The following is a 20,858-nucleotide window of genomic DNA, read 5'->3' as shown; positions in this document are numbered from 1 at the left end:
TTTCCTTCAGACACAATTGTTTATGAATAGACGTTTGGATGTCTATGTGTGTGTGTGTGTGTGTTGGGGGGGTGGGGTGTTTTACTTAATTCAATGCATCCAAAATCCAGCAGCAGTTTTAAGGCTGGGGTTAGAAATACACTTGTAATGGTTACATGGAAGAGCTGGGGTAATGTAATTTGTCAATGAGAGTCTCCATAACGACAGACAAGGACACACATGTGGTTGGTTTCAGTAGTGACATTATGGTAACATGTTTTAGTTATGGCAACCAAAAATAAGTAGCAACAGTCAACTACCATAAATACCTGTATATATAGGGTAGTATAATACTATAAATATATATTTAAGTTACTGGCTTTTCCACTGGATGTGATCACATGTCCTGTGGCCCATGTTTTCCATGTCCTGTTTTTGTGAATGCCTTGCTGCATCTGTTATGCAAATAGTTGAATAGAGTTGTGTGTGCTGCAGTTTCCCCAGGAGATCTATTTACACTCTGTTCTGCGGTTTGTCGTGCTTATTGTATGCATGTGCATGTAATTTAGTTTGAATATAAAAAGGAAAGGAGAGACAGAGAAAGGGCAAACCTTTTTTTTCCTGCATTGCTTTAACTCAATTAATTCCTCTGCCCTTTGCATTGATAAATCTTTTTATATTTTTGATCCTTAGTGTGTAAATCCTGGTCCAGTTGCAGAGATCACGTCATTGTTTGCTCTCTCCATTATGTTGCAGCAGAGACATGGTTATACTTTTCTGTTTCATTACTGTCTCTGTCCAGTGTTATTACAGCTTAAGTGTACTGAAACTTTCATTTCAGTATTACAAACACCCAATGTGATGTTAAGTTTACTAGATGTAAGTATGATCCTTTCATGTCCTTTTTAAGCTGCATTGAATGGCTCTATCTATTCAGTTTTAATGAATGTTTTATTTTTGTATCTTGGGCCTTTAAGCTCAAAGTGAATGTTCATTTTAAAGGTTAGATCCCTCTAAACTGTTCTTATGGTAAATGTCAGCTCCTCACTTTCTTTCTGCTCACCATCCTTTTCATATTTCTTTTTGTCTTTCTTTGTTTTCCTCTTACAAAACTTCTTAACATTTCAGTGAGATATTTAAGAAAATGGGTCACTTCCAAATTTTCTCTTATGCCTGTTGCCTCGGGGCTCCTTGGAGCCTGTACATCACAGCTGCATACATTATACACCATACTCAGTGTTTCAAACACGTCATTTCTCAGTTTCTTTCTACATTATGTATTTCTCACCTTGCTTTGCCACTGAGAATGAGTGGGTTTCTTAGAGTGAGGTGGCCTCCAGAGTCCTTCAGAGGCACCTGGACAAAAAATGAGTCGAGAAAACTTGAAGAAACGTTTTGACTCTGGTGTTGGAGACATTCTGCCTTAACAGGCATGTGCAGCTGGGGTTGTCGGTGGTCATGCAGGAACTTCCTTATAGCCTGCCCGCCCACTCCTACTGAATCATTCAAGAGGAGACACCAGCTTGTACACAGAAGGACATTTATCTCTGCAAAATGAAAAATAATTGGTTTTATATTGCACTTGACTTCATATCTAATTGTATAAAAGGAACTTTGTGGGGCTGTTAAATCTTGTATGTAACTTTTAGAAAATGTTGCTTTCAAAAATATAATTAATGAATGAATCAAGAAGTGGAATAAATCTTCCACACTGTTCCATCTGCTTTGAATATCTAGTATTAGATGATTGCCTCCATGGGAGATGCTCATGTGCTTTTAAAATAAGACTCAAGGCATTTTCTGCCTCTATGGATTCTGTGTCCTCACCACTCACAAATTTTTATATGAAGCTGACCATGTCAAATGGATCACATACCATTTGCCATCCATGGCTTAAACAGAAATGTATTTTTACCCATACACAGAAAGACATCACACACACACATACACACACACACACGTACACACACATGCACTTAGAGAAATATAAGGTAACAATCAAAAGGAAAAGGAAATGGTGCAGAAGGAAATAGATCCTGACAGGCATCCAGCAGCACAGCACTTTCTGTGATTGCAGCCTAGTGAATTTGTTGTCATGGCTACACTGAAAGTCTGGCCTGGCACAATGGGACCAGTTAAGATAATTTTAGAATTGATGCATTAGTAGTTTCACATACATACAGAAAGGTAGCACCCATGTAGCACCCATGTTTCTCTACTGCAATATAAAAGACATGAAAAGATATATATATATATATATATATATATATATACATACAAGTTACCCAACTTTGTATGTCAAATAACAAATAATGAGATTAAAAATTACAATAATGAGCTACCATAAGATCCAGATGGTGTCAGCACCAGGGTTCCGAAAACTTGTTCAGAACAACTATATTAGATTCTTCAGCACCTTTTCAACACCAGCCTGAGTCAGAAAAGAGTTTTTGTGCTGTGGAAAGCATCCAGTGTTTTTCAGTTCCTAAAAATTCCAACCATCTAAACGAAATGACTAAAGTCCAGTTGTCCTAACAACTGACATCATGAAAGTCCTTGAGAGATTGCTATTGGCTCACCTCAATAAGCAAGCGAACACCTTTCAGGAACCATTACAGTTTGTAATGGGCTTGGAGTTGAAGACGCCATCATCTACTTGGTTCAGAGAGCCGTCTCTCATCTGGACCAGTTAGGCATCACTTTGAGGATCATGTTCTTTGATTTCTCAACTGCTTTTAATACAATTCAAGAAGAGGTGGAGGTGGTGAAGGAACACAAGTACTGTAACAGACTGAACTGGAAAAGCAACATAAAAGCATCTAAGAAGGGACAAAGTAGACTCTACTTTCTAAGGAAGCAAAGATGATTCAAATGTGCACCAAATTGTTGCATATCTTTTGTAAGTCTGTTGTGGAAAGTGCAATCAGCTTTGCAGCCATTTGTTGGAGCAGCAGCATCAGAGCCAGAGACTTAAAGAACTGATCAAGAAGGCTGGTTCTGTGGTGGAGATAACTGGAGCTGCTAAGGCAAATTGTTCAGAAAAGAATGCTGCACCAGCTGCTGAAGATAGTGGATGATTTTCTTTGCATCCTTTGTCAAGTCCAATGCAAGACAGAAAGGTCTAATTTTATTTCATGTAGTTACAATAAAAATTTTGATTTGTTCCACTGATGCAGTTGATACAGAGAATCTCCTGTACATGTATGTCTATAGAGGCTGAATGCATTTTTACATGATTTTTTTAAAGAAAATTTATGATAGGATGTTGAAAATGAACCATTTAAAACCCAACCCAAGAATTTTCTTTGTTTGAAGTCTTTATTTGGCCCTTTAACAAAATGTAAAAAAAAAAAATGAACAAATGAATTTTGGGATAGTTGGAATAGTTGTTATCGTGTGATATGTCAAAATTAATGTAGCATAGTTTTCTGGCTCCTGGTGTCCACCAGGGGGCAGAAGGCAGGTTTCAGATTGTGTACAACAGGGTTTTGAACAAAGTTTTTACCATAAGGGTTTAGGATGGAGCAGTTGTACTTCCTCAGTAATTCCAGTGTTCCTCTAACTTATTATCTAGCACCCTTTTATTTGATTACATGTGAGCATCAGATTTTGTCTGTCTTCAGTGTCATTGAATGTCCAGCATTAAAACAAATGAGTAGACCTGATAATGGATCACATAGACTTATGTGAACAGGCTTCTCCTGTTTCATGTGAGCAGACCAGGTAACTCTCTCCACTCAGTGCTGACACCCAATCGTGTCACAGGAGCCCACTGACATCTGGTCCTTATGGTAAACATCGACCTGGGTGACTACTTAGAGAGAGGTCGTCAGAGAAAGAAAAATTAGTAAATGCTAATTAGCTGTCAGCAGACACACTGCTTGTGTTTTTCAAGCTTCAAGTCTCAGAGTCTAGTTGAACTTTCTTTTTTGTTTAGGAAGGCTACAAAGTGAGTGAAATGACCTGGAAGTATTTAGGTGACAGTCACGATAATAGCTGGCTGAAGTCTCTAAATGCTAAAGAAAGCAGCTTCAGTGCTTCCTTTATCCTTTAACATGAGAAGTACTGGAGCACCCTTAATGACAAAAAAGGAGAACATTTTGCCTGTTTCATGTGGACACCATGTTAAAAAAAAACACTGGACAGAATGTAAATAAATTCTTAATGTTTTTATTCCTTTGGTTTTACATTTTGGAATTGCTAATTTTAATGATGACAGAGTTTTATATTATATTTTATTAAGCTAATTATATATGTGTGTGTGTATCTATCATTAAAACCTGTTTTTCTTTTGGTATTTATTCACCTTACTAAAATAACTGCTTTCGTTTCATTCTCTTTGAATGAGCCATTTATATCTATTTGCTGTGGGTCCACATACAGTACATACCAGCTGCCATATTGTTGCCACCATTTTTTCACCATGGGGTCTCTGACTGGATACACAACTCTGCATGTGAAGTGAGAACCCTTAGAGCTTTAAAACTGGAGTTTGTTTGATAGGAGCTAGAATACTGTTTGGGTTGTGATGCCTTAAAAGGCACACAAAAGAAGACAGTACACATATCCATAATTTTGAAGTAGTTACCTGTAGTGCAGTCATTGCTGGATCCATTCGCAACATGTCTGGAAAAAGCCATTGTCTACTCACAACTGTTTTTGGTATTTTAAGCCATTTCTATGCCCATATTTACCACCATATGTAGGTAATTCTTACACATTGTACCTTTAATGTACAGATATTCAGCATCTAATGGTAGGCTGGTTGTCTTTTCACAAGTCCTTACAAATTTCTCCTAGCACCTTTTTCTTAACTTCATGTTTCTGATCAGATCAAAGATCACTATTTTGTGGGGTTTTTTTATGTCAGCTTTTTAACCATTCTCTCACACAATGGGGCACCACAGATTGCAGCCATAGTATGGTCTGTAAGTAAATAGCAGAGTTTGGGGATAGAAGAGAGCTCTTTGTCTTCAATAGAATAGTGTAAAAATGTCTGAGTTATGATTATTGATCGAACAAAGTTTTTATTATTCATTCATTTCTAGAAATTACTTTTTGCAACATAGTTTTTGGGCAACTGTTTACAATAGGGATCAGCAACTGCAAGTGTTACTAATAATCACCAACAGCTACTGGCTTGTAGCATCTGAAACGGCTTCTCTTCGGGGCATCTCTCTTTCCTCTTGATGTTGATTACTTTCTCTAATTACAATTAAACCTGACTTGACCTGAAAGACATATTAATTACAGCAAACCCTGGTAACTTTCTCGACTGGCACTTATCCTCTTGTGTAATTAACATCGCAAGAACCTTCATAAAAGATTTAAAAATAAACAGCATTGGGGTTGTTTATGCTCTATGTGGCCAAATGGTTCATTTTCACAGAGTTGATGGTGATTCAGCATGATGAATACTGTCTTTGATTGTGTTTTTTATTTATTTTTTTCTTTTCATTCGCCTGCCAACACTGCTGCCAGTTTCAGAGTGAGCAAAGACCATAGCAACAAGAGACAGCTGGAGCTCCAGCCTGCAAAACAAAGCTTCAAGAACAAAGCCAGATTTTTGAGTATGTGTCATTTTCAGCTGGGTGTGATGCATCTTTGCAGAATGGAGATGTGAGTGTGCTGTGAGCCATGAGTCTCACCAGTGTGCAGCATTTCAGGTCCACACAAAAACATCCACTGCCTATCAGAAGTGAACTTCCCAAGGGAGAGCATACTTATTCCATTAGTGTAGTTCAGCCATGTAGACTGTGTGTTTGTGATTTTGTTTTTCTTTCCTGTTTTTTTCTTTCTGCAGACTTGAGGAAAAACCTTCAAGTTCTCTGAGGGTTACAACAGCAGGTTTATACAACTGTTTGGAGGCCATACCTCCCTTTTATCCCCAGCAGAGCAGCACACACAGTTCAATAAAGGTTCAGAATATTTTGCTTTATCTGACACTTTTTTTTATCTTTGCATGAAGAATGAGAAATATTGTTTAAATACTGAAGTCTGTGTGTGTATAGAGAGATGGTTAAATTACACAAAAACAGAAAATTGATGCCTAAAACATTGTGAGATTGTGGATATACAATACTGCAGGAAATTGGACGAATTTTCCAATTTCATATCTCATATTTTTGATATACATCATGTACACTAAAGAGCACATGGTACTGCATTAAGTTAAATGAGAAATATTTCTGTGTCATTAAATGTTGCTGAAGATGTTTGATCGAATAACCTGACATTCACATGGTGAACAGATGGCAATGGTTTGTTCATCATCCAGGGGAAGCACCCTCATTTCACCTTCCCATCTATGTCCTCATTTTTTACAGTGTTTTCTCCCCCTTTCTTATTCTCTTATCTGTTTGTTTTTTTATACCCAAGTATAAATAACATTCTTATTTTCTGAGACTACAGATGGGTGAAGGTATATACAAAGACTTAAAACATGCACACATAAGCATTTACACACATTTCTGAAAAATCCATTAAGTTATATTTACTCCTGATTCTTAGGACAAACATTGAAATCATACACTATTTTGACTTAATTCTAACTTAAATTTTAATGTCATGCTAAATATTTCTTGCAAATGACCATGTTGGATTCAGAAGTTAATACAGATTTTCAGAAAACCATACATCACTGCACACTCACTTAATGCATTGTGCCTTTGTGCCTCATCATTTTAGCACCACCTTCACACTTTTGAAAGGACACATCCTGTGAATAGCTGCAAGCTCAGTAATCCATCTCCCTGTCTCCCCCTCAGTCCACAGTACTGGATATAATCAGGCTTCATGCTGTGGGCTGAGGTGAGACAGAGAAGGTTGCTAGGCAAGGTGAAATAAGCCAGGTGAGGAGGAGAACACATCTGTGTGGGATACGGGGGGGGGGGGGGGGGGTCTTCTCAGTTTGAGAGATGCTTAATAGTTTTGTCTGTATGGTTCGGGAACAAATGGGAAAGTTAAACTTCATGGGGGCACTTATATAGCTAAATTAAAACTATTGATTGCTTTTGTCCCATATTGAAAGAGAGTGATCAGAAGTAAAATGTTTTCATAACAATTTACTTTGTAACTGGAAGACATCACTTAATGTAACACTGGTTTTCCTGCAGCAACAGTTCAGAAAGTAACAGCAGTGATTGTAAAATAACATTTTTGAGGTTCTAAAATGTGACTTGCCTATCCAGTTATTACATGTTCAACAAACTGTATAAGTAACTTCATTTTATATATTTTTCTAATTCTCTTTTAACCACAAAATGTTACAGATAGCCACAAGAAAATGAAATACAACATGGTTAGACTTAAATATGAATAATTATATGATTAAATATGGGAAGCATGAACGTGAATGAATCCTTTTTACAATACAACTGTAATATTAACAGATTATTATGTGTCCATTAATGCTGTAACACAGGATGTTGCTGTTGCAGCTGGTTGAACACAAGCTGAAAGATTTTCATATGTGACTGCAGCAAATGATTAATCGAATTATGACTTAATCTGATGCTTAGTTTCTGAAATATTCAATTAAATGGTTGATTTGTTTGCTGAAAAATTGAGAAAAGAAATTGCTGTTACAGAGCCCAAACAGATACATTTTTTATGTTTTATTTTATCCAACCAATGTCCAGACCTAAAGATAGACAAAGTTGCATTAAAAGTATTAAAATGGTTAGAAATGAAAGCTGGAAAAATTGTTATCTATGGAGCTGGAACCATTACATGCCATTTCTTAAACCTCTATCAAAATAGATGCAAATAGATCTTTTGTTTACATGGTTTATCAACAGCATTTGTACTAATAGGCAGGTTAATTACTGACATAATGATGTCTTATTAGCTCTTCATGCTTTCTGTGTCATCATTTATAAAACTGTAGTAAGCTAAAGCAGTCTAATGAATATAGTGAAATAAAGAATTAAATATTTTTTTGAGACTTCGTAAAGTAGAATTGTCTTGATACAAAAGATTTAAGTGAAGAGCAAGTAGCTCTTTTTTAAACTATTATTAAACCACACGGTTTAGTAAATGAGGCCTCTTGTCAGTCTATACTGATCTTTTAACTCCTTATAAGTATAAACAAAAATTGTTCCAGATTTTCTGTCTCATGCTATCACACGTGACTGGATAAAAAAAACTTAACTTCTTAAAGAATCAGCAACCAGTGGTGGACCAAACTTTTTTCAAAACTAAAAAACTTTATATGAAATTCATCTGTAGATCACAAACAGAATATCTTAGTCTGAACTTTAAGAAAAATTAACCAAAGTGACTCAAGAGGCATTTGAGTTATTCCCATTTGATCATATAATTGCACATCCTCACTACAGAATAAGTGATACCGTCAGTGTTAGGCTTTTATTTTACAGACTTTATTGTCTAAGGATCATGCCAGTTTTTCCTGTAGTCAACAGATCCCATAAAAACACCAAAACCAGCAATGAACTGATCCTATTAGCAGGTATTGTCCTAATCACCAAGGCCTGATCCAGCTTATTTCTCTGTTGTCCTGTTGTGTAAGAACATATTAGTGAGCCACTTTGTTACACTCCATGACATACTCCTACTTTATTGTGAACATTTAGCTGCTGTATTCTCATCACTGCGCAAAATCCAAAGCTGAAAATAGCTTTTAACAAAGACAATGTTCCCATCTCTAAGTAAGTATTACTTGCTAAACCACTTTAGTTATTAAGTTAGTTATTAGTTATTAAAGTATAGGGTTTATGTCTTGGTTTAAACCTCACAAAAAGTTAGGGAGTGTGGAAAGCATTAGAAACAGACTTGAACATTACTAAAAAAGAAAGAGAAGAGTATTCTACTAGTTAAAATTTTGAATTTGGTGAGAACCGCAGTCCATGTGGAACTTTCCAGTAAGGTGACTGTAACCCTGGGAGGATGTTTTTGTAGAAGCAACAGGCTTCTAGCATTTCCACTGCTGAGGAAAGGAACCTTCTGCGTGCTTACTGGCAGTGTAACCTAATCTATCTTTTCCACTGAGGTTGCTAAAGGAAAAACAATATCCTGCAGAGGGAACCTCCAGTCTGTAAGAGATGCTTCAACTGTCAGGTCATAGGCCTACATAAAATTTGTTTGGCAAGCCACAGAAGTAGTACTATAAGAGGATTAGAAATGCCATATTGCACTTATGCCCAGTCACTGTGATACAATCCCTCCATTGATTCAGCTTATGCGGTAAAAAGGCAAATCCAGTTAGGACTACATCATACAAGAGGTAAAACAACGTATCACAGCGTGGTACAAGGGAAAACCCACAAGTAAAACGCAGTCACTAGAGGATTGCTCTAGTGACTTCCAGGCCACCTTGTTATTCACATTATCTGTTTTTAGACCCAAATCATGCCGTGACTGGTGTGTCAAGTTTTTATCTGATGCTCATCTTTTTACTGCCTGCATCTTTTGTCTTTTTATTGCTAGTGAGCTTCTCAGTCTTACTGTTGGTGAAAGTAAAATGCCTTGCAATAATAATAATAATAATAATAGCTAAGATGAGTCTGATTAAATATGTAGTTAGGAAAACCAACTACATATTTAAGAAGTTAAGAAATTAACAAGAATGAGATGGTTCATTTTTCCCTTAAAAACTTATCAGAACTGGACTGGACACTGTAGAACAGGGGTGTCAAACTCAAATACATAGTAGGCAAAAATGAAAAAATTGGAACAAGTTGAGGGCTGGACTGGTTCATTCATCCATCCATCCATCCATCCATCCATAATCTATACCATTTCGCCCAATTAAGGGTCACAGGGAAGCTGGAGCCTTTTGACAAAAACAGTCAAAATTAATTTCACCATTTGAAAAATGTTATGCCCTGTAATGGTAAGAGAAAAAAAATAAACTTCATTGAAGGTCAGTTTTCTACAGACACACATATAAATATACATACTGTATTTATATATGTCATAGTTTATACTGAAAGTTATGGAATCTAATACGGCTGCCAACCTGAGAAGCCCCACAATATGAACTTAGCAGCAGGCCAGTTCTAATAGTGATTAGATATGATCATGTGGGCCAAAAATAATTCATTCACAGGCCGGATGTGGCCCACAGGCCTTGAGTTTGACACACGTGCTGTAGAGCCTCGAAACTCCCAGCCCTGATGGGACACTGCCTCTCAGTGGAATGTCCATGTCCATCCCGACCTTGGAGAAACATGCAGGCAGACCAACCTTGTGTGGAGAAAGCTGTATGAAAACTAGGCTAACACTTAGGCTCTGCAGTCTGTCATGGCCCAGTGAGGATCTACTTACGCCCACCTTTTCCAGGGCAGGATAGCTTGCACTCCGGGAAGATATTAAATATTCAGCCTCCTTCTTCTCTGAGCCTTTAGGAAAGAGAAGCTTGGAGCTAATTACTGAGGTGGGAGTGAATATGTACGTTCATGTGTGTATGAATTTTTTTTAGAGCTGAGTGTAAGTTTCTGTTGTGCAGAAGCAGCAGTATTTTTTTTTTATTATTATTAAATTCATCTCAGTTTATGCAAACAGGAAGTGAGATGGGTTGCCCTCGTGACCCCAGTGCTTGTCTTTAAGAGCTAATGAGGTAACACAACACTAGCCATAACCCTCTTTAACAGTGGATCTGTGTCTTAATTCCTCTGCAGCATAGTAGATACATTCCAGCTTTGGCACCCTCAGATGCACACCTAAAACACACTTAGTTTCTTTCAGATCTCTACATTTTAAAGAGAGTATTTTTAATTTATTTTGCAAAGCCCAGATGGGGTTGCCTGATTCTCTCTTTGTCACAGACTTGTCACTGTGCACGGTGTCCACAGTAAAACAAGTGTTTTGTTCCCTTTAATTTCCTCTCCAGCTGATCCCAGCTGATTTACCATTGGGTTGAAAGAGGAAAATGTGAGTAAAGGTGAGAAACTGATGAAGCTAGTCATCCTCCAGGTCTCCCCTTTACACAGCACACCTCAGTTTTCAGTGCTGTCTATTGCTTAGTATCAGCATGATGCATTACCTCCACCCCAGCTTGTGTGTGTGTCAAACTAGATAAGCCTTGATCTGATGTATTTTCCATTAGACAACGCAGTTTAGAACAGAGGTTCTGATATTGTTCATGTTCAATCAATGCTTATACTGCATTATTGCATTCTACCAATCCAGACTTTTGATTTTCTAATTAGCTAATAGACACAAACATCCTCAAAAAGTACTGAAAAAAGTAAAACTACTATTCACTTTTTGCTGTTAAAAGTGAAATCAATGTTCCACTGTTTTATTCTCAGGAGTGTAATTAGTCAGTAGTGTAAAATCTTCCTCTAATGGGTGATACTTGAGTTTCCATCCATCATTTTGTGTCTCTTGGGATCTAGACCAGGTGGCAGCAGACTATTTCCAGAAAGGCTCAAAAAGAGTTAAAAATGTTCTATGCAACTTAATTTACCCTTACATGTGAACTTTCTCACTGCTGAAGATGATACCCTCCTGAGTCTTCTCTTACCTTACTCACAGCAGTATTTCCATCCTGTTACCCCACCTCTTTTCAAAGGCCAAGGTATATATACAAGCAATCACCTGTCAACAATAATTAAAGCTTATGGAGACTGACTGATGCCAAGGAATAATCCTACTTGCCAGTCACTTGGGTCACAGCTTCTATAGTGACCTTGTATTGGATTTCACAGTGACTGTGAGACAGGAATAATAGGTGTGCCACAACTGTGAGCAGCCTTCTTAATCCCCAGCACTGTTGCCAGACCCTGTTGCACTCAGCAGATTATATCATTAGCATGTCCCTAAATTCTCCAGAGGCCTTCATCACTCTTTCAGCGAGGCTCGGTGGCTATGTATGGTATGCTTTGTAAAACAGTTGTGGGTTTCTTGTAGTTCCAGGTATTGAGGAATGCAAGAGACTTAAAGGAAAATAAAACATCAGCCCCTGAGACCACATTAGTCCTGACTGTTTCCTCTTAAATGCTGACATGCAAGTCAGAAAAGTAAATGGCCAGAGTTATTAAAGTATCATGAAAAACCATACTACTGTCTCTAGTTTAGATATTTTAGCACTTCTGAGATGCTATTTAATATGACAGATACAGCTGCACCACTGTGTCACTTTGAATTTGAGTTTCTCAGGGGACTGACCTTCCTCTGACACTGTTAAAGCACTGTTTTACTTCATGGTGCATCATGACTTTCAGCATATAGTTCAGGGACAGCTCTACCTTCAGCCCCACTGTCATTTTCAGCTGCTGTTGAATCTGCTAACACTGTCAGTACAAAGAAGTAAAAATATATAAAGTTTACTGTAGAAATAGAGATTGGACCTATTTTCATAAAACAGTCATTAATTAGTTTTTAAAATACCAGAAATTAAAATGTGATATCAGCTACATCAAAGATTAAAGGACCTCCACACTAATAGTTCAGTGCATCCTTCAAAACATAAACCCTTTTATTTGCTCCAGTTAAAGTAGCCATCATGCATTTGCATTAGTTTCCTGCTTTACTTCTGGATTAAACAATTAGCCTGAAGCCACCCTCTCTTTCCTAGTGTGCATGGCCTGGCAATAATTTGATTTTTCACCTGACAAACTTAGCACTGAACTTTAAAGTAAGCCAAAAAATATGAGCAGAAGGTTATTTAAAAGCCATTTCAGATGCTCAGTGAGGCTGTACTCAAAGCACACAACAGTGCCTTCAGCTAAATGCTAACGTAGCTACATTGATAACATGCTGATGTTTTAGCTCCTTCTCACATGAAGAGCACGAAATGTTGCCACTATTTTTTTCACAGCTGCTAATGATTAAATTTATCCAAATCTTAGAATAGTTATATTTGCTAATGAAATCTACTCAGCTCAACTTTATTCATAAAGCACTTTTCAAGTATGATTGTGATCCAAAATTATACAAATTAAAGAACAAATGTCTATAAAACACAAACAGAAAAAAACAAGACATTTAAATACAAAATCAATACAATACTAAAAACAAGGTTGAGTGTTGAAACAGACTGACCAGAGAGATCAGTAAATTAAATCAAAGTTTCTTGAAATAGTGTTAAGATTTGTTTTAGCAGAGACAGTTTCTGCATCAGATCCCCAAATTGGGATGTGATTTTCCAGGAGAGGAGCTAAAAACTAAGGGCTTTGCCTCCCATTCGAGCCTGAAAAATTCTGGGAACAACTAACAGGACAGTGTTTTTGAGGACAGAGTTCCTGTGGGGTGATGTGGAAAGCTGAGATCTTTTAGATATGAGAGCTAGGCAACTGAGGGCTTTGTAAGTGATAAAAATTATTTAAAATTCTTTCCTGAATGTTGAATGAACAAACTGCACCCCATCAGATAAATATGACTTAAATAAGACCAAAGCACACGACCAAACACACACACACACATTAAATACAGCAGAATATATCACTCAGCTTGAAGCAACTTGGTCACACCATGGACAAATTAAAATTTGACCTGATAATATAAAATATTAATATTTTGGTGGTCACCAAAAGAAATTACAGATAAGGGGATCATTTCTGGATTAGATTTCAGTAAATCCATCCATTAGTTGCTCGGTTAGTTAGTTTGAAACTAAAATAGTCAAATTAATGGTTCAGATACAAGCAAAGTCAGGGGGTTTCCTAATTCAGCTTTCCTTTTTTTTAAAGTATCATGGAAAGAAATTTCAGGCTGAACTACAGAACCAAAGAGGACTAATGAGAACTTTGGTCCCCCAACATCCTTTGCCATTAGTTTAAAAATATATTCTCCTTCTTTGTTTTACAGATCCTGGCAATTATTTCCATCCTCTTCATTGTGTTGTCCACCATTGCCTTGTCTCTGAACACCCTCCCAGAGCTGCAGGACACTGATGAATTTGGTCAAGCTACAGACAACCCACAACTGGCCCATGTAGAAGCTGTCTGTATCGCCTGGTTTACCATGGAGTACCTGCTTCGCTTTCTTTCTTCTCCCAACAAATGGAAGTTCTTTAAGGGTCCTCTAAACATCATTGATCTGTTGGCCATCCTACCCTACTATGTCACCATCTTCCTGACGGAATCAAACAAGAGTGTGCTGCAATTTCAAAATGTCCGCCGGGTGGTTCAGATTTTCCGTATCATGCGGATTTTGCGTATTCTGAAGCTTGCTCGTCACTCTACAGGTCTTCAGTCTCTGGGCTTCACTCTGAGGAGGAGCTACAATGAGCTGGGCCTGCTTATCCTCTTTTTGGCCATGGGCATCATGATTTTCTCCAGTCTAGTGTTTTTTGCTGAGAAGGATGAAGAAGACACAAAATTTAAAAGCATCCCAGCCTCTTTCTGGTGGGCTACTATTACAATGACCACTGTAGGTTATGGAGATATTTACCCCAAAACTCTCCTAGGAAAGATAGTTGGAGGTTTGTGCTGCATTGCAGGAGTATTGGTGATAGCCTTACCCATCCCCATCATTGTGAATAACTTCTCTGAGTTCTACAAAGAACAAAAGAGGCAGGAGAAAGCCATCAAAAGACGGGAGGCTCTGGAGCGGGCTAAGAGAAATGGTAGCATTGTCTCTATGAACATTAAAGATGCGTTTGGCCGCAATGTGGAGCTCATGGATGTAATGGCGGAAAAAACTGATGAAAAGAAAGAGAAGATGCATGACAATCATGTGTCTCCTCTGAGAGGAACCCCAAGACACAGGTCACCGATTAACCCCAGCAGCCCCTCCAAGACACTTGAGTCAAGCTATCAAGAGTATGCTAAGCCCTCAACCAGCCCTCAGCATCTCAGTGCACAGAAACTGGAGGAGTTATACAACAAGATGGCCAAGACCCAGTCAGAATCTATCAACAGCAAGGAGAAGGGGCCCCATTCCAAAGCATTCAGACAGAAAGCTGAAATTGAAATGGGAAATATCCCTACTGAAGCTGTCTCAGGCACAGTGGAGGCTGTGACAGACATGAAGAGTATGTCCAGCATTGACAGCTTCATCAGCTGTGCCACTGACTTTCCCGAGAGCTCTCGCTTTTCCCACAGCCCCAGCAGCAACATGACAGGGAGGGTCAGCACCAATCCCAGCCTGGAGCCCACCCTGGAAAATGAACATGAAGGATCACATGGCACTACTGCACCCCTGACAGAAGAAGGCACCAAGCTTAACCCATATACTGACAGCCCCAGAGGCCTGCGCCTTAATAACCCACTCAGGAGCCGCTCACTTAAGGTTGGTGTAAGAGGTGGTGAGGACACAGGGACAGGAGTCCTTTCTGACAGCTCATCAGTACAAAGCCCTGAGGCATCTGTCTACACAACTGCCAGTAGCAGGACCCCCAGCAAAAGCCCAGAGAACATACTGCCCAGCAACTTCACATTCCATGATGCATCTATCAACAAGTTCATTGATGCTGATACAGATGAAGAGGAGCACCCACATGATGGTTCAGGCGCCAAAGCAACCCAAAGACTCTTGGAGAAAGCCAGCCCAAGGTTTGGTCCCCTAACCCTGCAGCAAGGTCCCAACCACATGGAGGGCCTTCAAAGGAAGCTGGGGAACAGCATGCTGCCATTAGAGGGGCAGGAGAACCACGTGGCTCAGGAGCTGCAGCCACTTCAGGGAGACAAGGGTCACTCTAACTCTTAAAGTTACTGTAAAGAAGTAGACTATGAAGAGAACAGGTTGAGGAGGAGGAGAGCAAATGAGAAGCACAGTGAAATTCCCAAAAATATGAAAACCACTCAGAACATTTGCAGGAACATTTGAAGAAATAAATAAAAAAAAAAAAAAAAAACAATTCTTCTCTCATGAATATATATGAGTTGTGGATGATGGGAAAGAATTTCGTGTTGTGCTCTCAAACTTTCCTTACCAGTGACTCCTCATTAAATCAATTAGTGGACTCTCAAAATGGAATAACAGGAATGCAATGTGGGGGTTTTTGCAATTTATACACTTCTTTTAGCCCAGATCACAATCTAATCATTACATTCTAGCTGTAGGGGTACAGTATCATTTTTATAAGCAAGAACCTACTTTTCTGAAGTCCCTGGATACCACTTTAAAGCCACTGCAGCAAAGGCTGTCAAATCAGTAGCAAACCACAAAGGGCATTGAAACAAGGCACATTCAGGAGAGATATTTCAAGTAACTATATTGCAGTGTGGAGGGGGTGTATTTTTCATTCTCTGTGTATTTTATATACAGTGTCTACTACAAAGCAGAAGGTTTGAGAATATGTATAGTTTGCTTCCTTTAACTCCCTCCTTCAAAACTGGCCTTAGTTCATGTTGTCTCCAATGTTTTATGTTTGTATGACGAGAGAAAGCCAGAAGCAGACAGGAAGATAGCACATACATAGGTGTCTGTGTAATAACTATCTTTCAAATATATTGTATGTATTATTATGTAGTTTTAGTGGTCTCTTGTCTTAAGTGTGACATTTAGCGGAATCAATAGTTTCAGTCTGTTTTTGATCCACAGGAGTTTAGTGTCTGCTGAGATTTTTACTGCACAGAATACATGTAGACAACAAAGAAAGACACTGTGAGGTTGCACCCATCATTTTCCTTCTTGTTCCCATTGTGTCCGACTGCTGGCAAGACAGAGCACCTCAATACGATCAATACTTTTATTACAAACACAGAGTAAAAAGCCTGTTACTCTTGTTATTATACTTCTTCTGTCTCTAAAAGTCTATGTGTGTGAGTGTCCCTGAGATTGTTGTTATCAGAATTCATTTTCAGTCAAAATGAAAACGCTCTCAAAGGAATTGTCGTTCTTGTAGCAGATCGACTGAATTTTGGATAAAAATGACTCATGAACGTCACTATAGCTGGAAAGACAGCAGTGAAAATCCAACAGATTTTCTGTTGATTCCAGTTTTGTAGGAGCATCAATATTGTACATGTAGAACTACATAAGTAGAATCTCCTATAAAACATACACATTTATTGTACAAGAATCAAAATAATCTATATTTTTTAAGATGTTTTCTAAAAAAAATGGACTCTTAGACAAATATATTGTGCTAGCCTCATAGTTTTGCATTGAACTGTACGTGCTGCGTTATAATAGATAATATTCTGTAGTAGATATATTTATATTGTTTATATTTTACCCTGTCAAAGCCAGTCCCTTTGTCTTTCGTGCAATGTACCAACCAAAGAAGTTGTTTCTGATAACTTATACAGATGATAGTACATTTTGATGTTTTATCAAGATGTTTGAGCACTCCCTTTCCTAACAGCAGAATCTGACGTATTTCATGGAGCCATACTTGCTCATTTGGAACAAATGTATAAGCTTGAGAATATGCTGACCTCCAAATAAAAAAGTGAAGATGAAGAAGTAGGAAGACAGGAAATGAAGGAAGGTGGCACTTTATCTTATAAATCATTTCCAAAACTCTCTAAAGTTTTTCAGCACTTTGGTTCTTGGCAAATAGTCCATTTCACAAAGTCAAAACACATATTGCTCATATGAGTTCACATGACATCTCCTTAAAACATAAAACATGCAGTGATGTGCAGCTTACCACTCAGCACGCAAACAGGAAGGAGGTACAATACAGACCACGTTAGTTGGCAAATATTCTGTATCTCGCTTGGTTTTTAATGCACCTGATTTCTATCACCTAGTCTGATTATCTGGTGCTCTCATACTCTCTTTCTCTCTCTCATGCAAGCTTACTACAAAGCAACTTTTTTATTTAGTTTTAAAACATTAAGATTAAAAAGAATTTCCTGTTGATGGTTCTTTGCAGTCATTAGACATAATATGATTTAGATATTTCTGTGCCTTTGCTTTTAACAAACGCCTACCCTGCACTTTGAATCTGCCCAAATGGAGTCCAAATGAGAAATAAGCTAACTGTGCAGCACATAAAGGGAACTAGGTCTTCATGCTGGCACACTGGTATATTTGGTTTTACAGCCCTTTCCTCTATCATCTTTTCTGTGCACTTAAAATGCACCAAACATTTACATGAGAAAGGCCCAGTCCACAAAACAAACAGGTGCAAGCACACACTCAGTAGAGTGAACGACCACTGTTTCCATGGTGATGGTTGAGATGACTGGATGGCTCACATTTGATGCATGCAAGAAAGCTAATTTGTAAAGACATATTCATTCATTCATCTCAGCTGTTCCCTACTCCCTTGTGTCTTCAGTGTGGTGAGGTCTGGTAAAATTATATAAACAGAGAACTGGATTGTGGGTCTCTTAAGCAAAGTGCTCATCATCACTCCAATTTACTCCGGCCGTCCACATAGAAACACACACACATCTCAGTAAATTGCAAAAGAACAGGCAGAGGATGACCACGTGAGCCTGAACCTGAGGTGCCACCGCAGCTATGTGTATGAGGACTTCGGCTAACCCTTCCTTCCTGCAGGACGTGAGTTTGAGACGTGAATGGAATGGAAACAAATGGTGTGTGACAGAGAGAGATGTGCATCAGAGCTGTCAGCGTGATTAGAACTGACATCTTGAATAATGGCTGCAGCACTCTGCTTCCCAACTTCACGTCCAACTTATGCCCAAAAAACTCAACAACCACACTGTGGTCATTCTAATCTGGACCTATCTGCTTTTGTGGTTGGTAATAAAAGTCTTTTGATCTGGCATAATGATCACTTTTGCAGTCTGTCAGTAAGAAATAAAGTTACACTGCCAGATTTATGCATAATTCATTTGTTTCTTTCTTTTTTTTTATGTCAATGCAAAGATGAGTTGTGGCATCTTTTTGAGGATGTGTTTAAATCTCTTATTCTATAAATATCATCCCAGGCATGCAAAGGATATGGGCCTGCAGGAAAGGCTCAGTTACAGGAATGTCTACTGTAAAATGGGGTCATGCAAAAGTTCTGAGAATCAAACTTTGAGGCAAAATAGTTTGGCAAAAGGGAAGCTTACTGTCAACTAAAAAGTCACTGGTGTGTGGATTTCTTTTTTTTTTTTTTTTGCAGCCCAGCCCTTAACGCTGCATGGTAATGGAATAAAATGTCAAACTGACAACTAGTCATATGATTATCTCTGTTGAAGGTGTTAGAGGGAGATAAAAAAGACTAGATAGATAGAAAAAGGAGGGTGTGGAACACAATGAAGTTCATTAGCATTCATCACACAACAGTCAGACATGCAGTAAATGACAAATGTTTGAAATGAGCCTCTAATCAGTAAACTTTTCTCCAAACAAGCCATAGTCTATTTTAACAAAATCAACTCGTTTCTGTGTTGAATGAATGTAAACAGTTCTTTTGCTTTTTATATATTTCTTTCCTTTTTTTTCTGAACTGCACTTTATTGATTTTCTTGACCAAATCTTCTGCTCTCATGAGACCATTCAAAGCTCAACATACAAAGGCACATATTGGTTTAAGTACAGTCTCCAAAAGCACAAATTAAAACATTACATTACAAACAACAATTTTCTTTCAGTACAATGTTTCACACAAGAGGTTCAAGCCAAATACAGAAATAAAATTACATTTTCTGAATCTTCTCCCTCCTTCAGGGAAACAGTCACTCTGTTCAACTCACATAGCTCCGTGTGCTGCCCTTACTGTGTCTGGGAAATGTTTGTTTTGTAAAGTTTCATACTTTGTACCAGTTGAATTTGTAGAATATTATGTGTGTGGTTTTCTGTTTTTCAACGCATGTAGCGCTATAAAACTTTGACACACAGAACCTGTAAATATCATTGATAAAGCTGTAGGAAAATATCTACAATGAGCAGTTTTGAAGCAAATTCGTTCTTTTACTGACTGATGCTTAATAAAAGATGGTAAATCAGTGCTGGAGTCTCTCTTTGCATTAAGTAAAATGTGCTATGTTCATACATTACACAAGAAACCACAAGAGCAAGCTAGTGAGGTGTGGATAAGTGTGTATTTTTTTTGTTTTACAACAGCGCCATCTGCTGGTCGTTTCTTATTAAACAACTCACTGCATTGTCATGATGAACGTTAATAGAAAAACAATGTTAGTAGATGCTACAATTACCATTCAGTTACTTTGATTTTCTTTCTTTCTTTTTTTCTTTTTTCCCCCTAATGAGCTGCTTACATGTCCCACATATTAATCATCTCTCTGGGCAAAGTGCTGTACCAGTCAAGGGTTTGGATACACTTTCATATTAAATCCAATAGGAAAGCGTGCCAGAACTTTTGGCTGATAATGTAAACCCATTCAAATAGTTAGTTTTGTTAGAACAGTCAAAATCTGTCATATAATACTAGATTTGTACCTTATCTGCTGATACTTTCTAGCTCATTCTGTTGCACATACTTCCTCCATGTTTTTGCAGAGAACATCAGTTGTCTGCTGTGGTGAAATTAAAATATTATGTCAACTTTTTTCTTGGGGGCCCCGACAAACATTTATCAGCAGAAAAAGAAAACTACATCAACATTCTTGGAAATCACGTAATATTTTTTCTAAACAAGGATTAAATGATTTATCGAATGAGGAACTAACTATTAGTTAATTAGTACATTTTTATAATATTGTGTGAAGCTGCTAATTATAAGTTAATGATTAGTTAAGAAATTAGGTGAGGAACAGACTTGAGAGTATAAAGATAGCAAATGACATGTTCCTAGAAAGCAGAGTGAATATCTTACATTGATTATAATAAATTAATCTGATCACTTTCTTCCTGATTGCTGATAAGCTCTGAACCAGCAGATAAACAGCACAAGACTAGTACTGATTCCTTTATTACTACTATGCTACTTTTCTCTTGAGTTTGCTTCATATGTCATGCTTCACATTATAGGTTTCACTTTAGAAAAAGCTTCTTGCAGAAAGAAAAACATCTGCAAGGTTTGAATTAATCTTAACATTAAATCTGATAACTATAGGAATAAAAATGTAACTACAATATAATAATATGGATTATTAAAC

The 20,858-nt window shown here is 37.8% G+C and overlaps 1 protein-coding gene across 1 annotated transcript in view; it reads left to right on the top strand.

Moving 5' to 3' along the window:
• LOC121637411 (potassium voltage-gated channel subfamily B member 1-like) overlaps positions 1 to 19,745 on the top strand; it is a 41,430-nt gene extending 21,685 nt beyond the window's left edge. The window contains exon 3 of the mRNA XM_041981570.1: positions 13,753 to 19,745. Coding sequence (XP_041837504.1) covers positions 13,753 to 15,594 — 1,842 coding nt within the window. The 3' untranslated portion in view covers positions 15,595 to 19,745. The remainder of the gene's footprint in view (positions 1 to 13,752) is intronic.
• Positions 19,746 to 20,858: the final 1,113 nt, after the last annotated feature.

This window comes from Melanotaenia boesemani, chromosome 3 (assembly GCF_017639745.1).
Source record: "Melanotaenia boesemani isolate fMelBoe1 chromosome 3, fMelBoe1.pri, whole genome shotgun sequence".
Classification (NCBI taxonomy): domain Eukaryota; kingdom Metazoa; phylum Chordata; class Actinopteri; order Atheriniformes; family Melanotaeniidae; genus Melanotaenia; species Melanotaenia boesemani.
The sequence above is the reverse complement of the archived record's forward strand: the minus strand, read 5'-3'. Positions and strand labels throughout refer to the sequence as shown.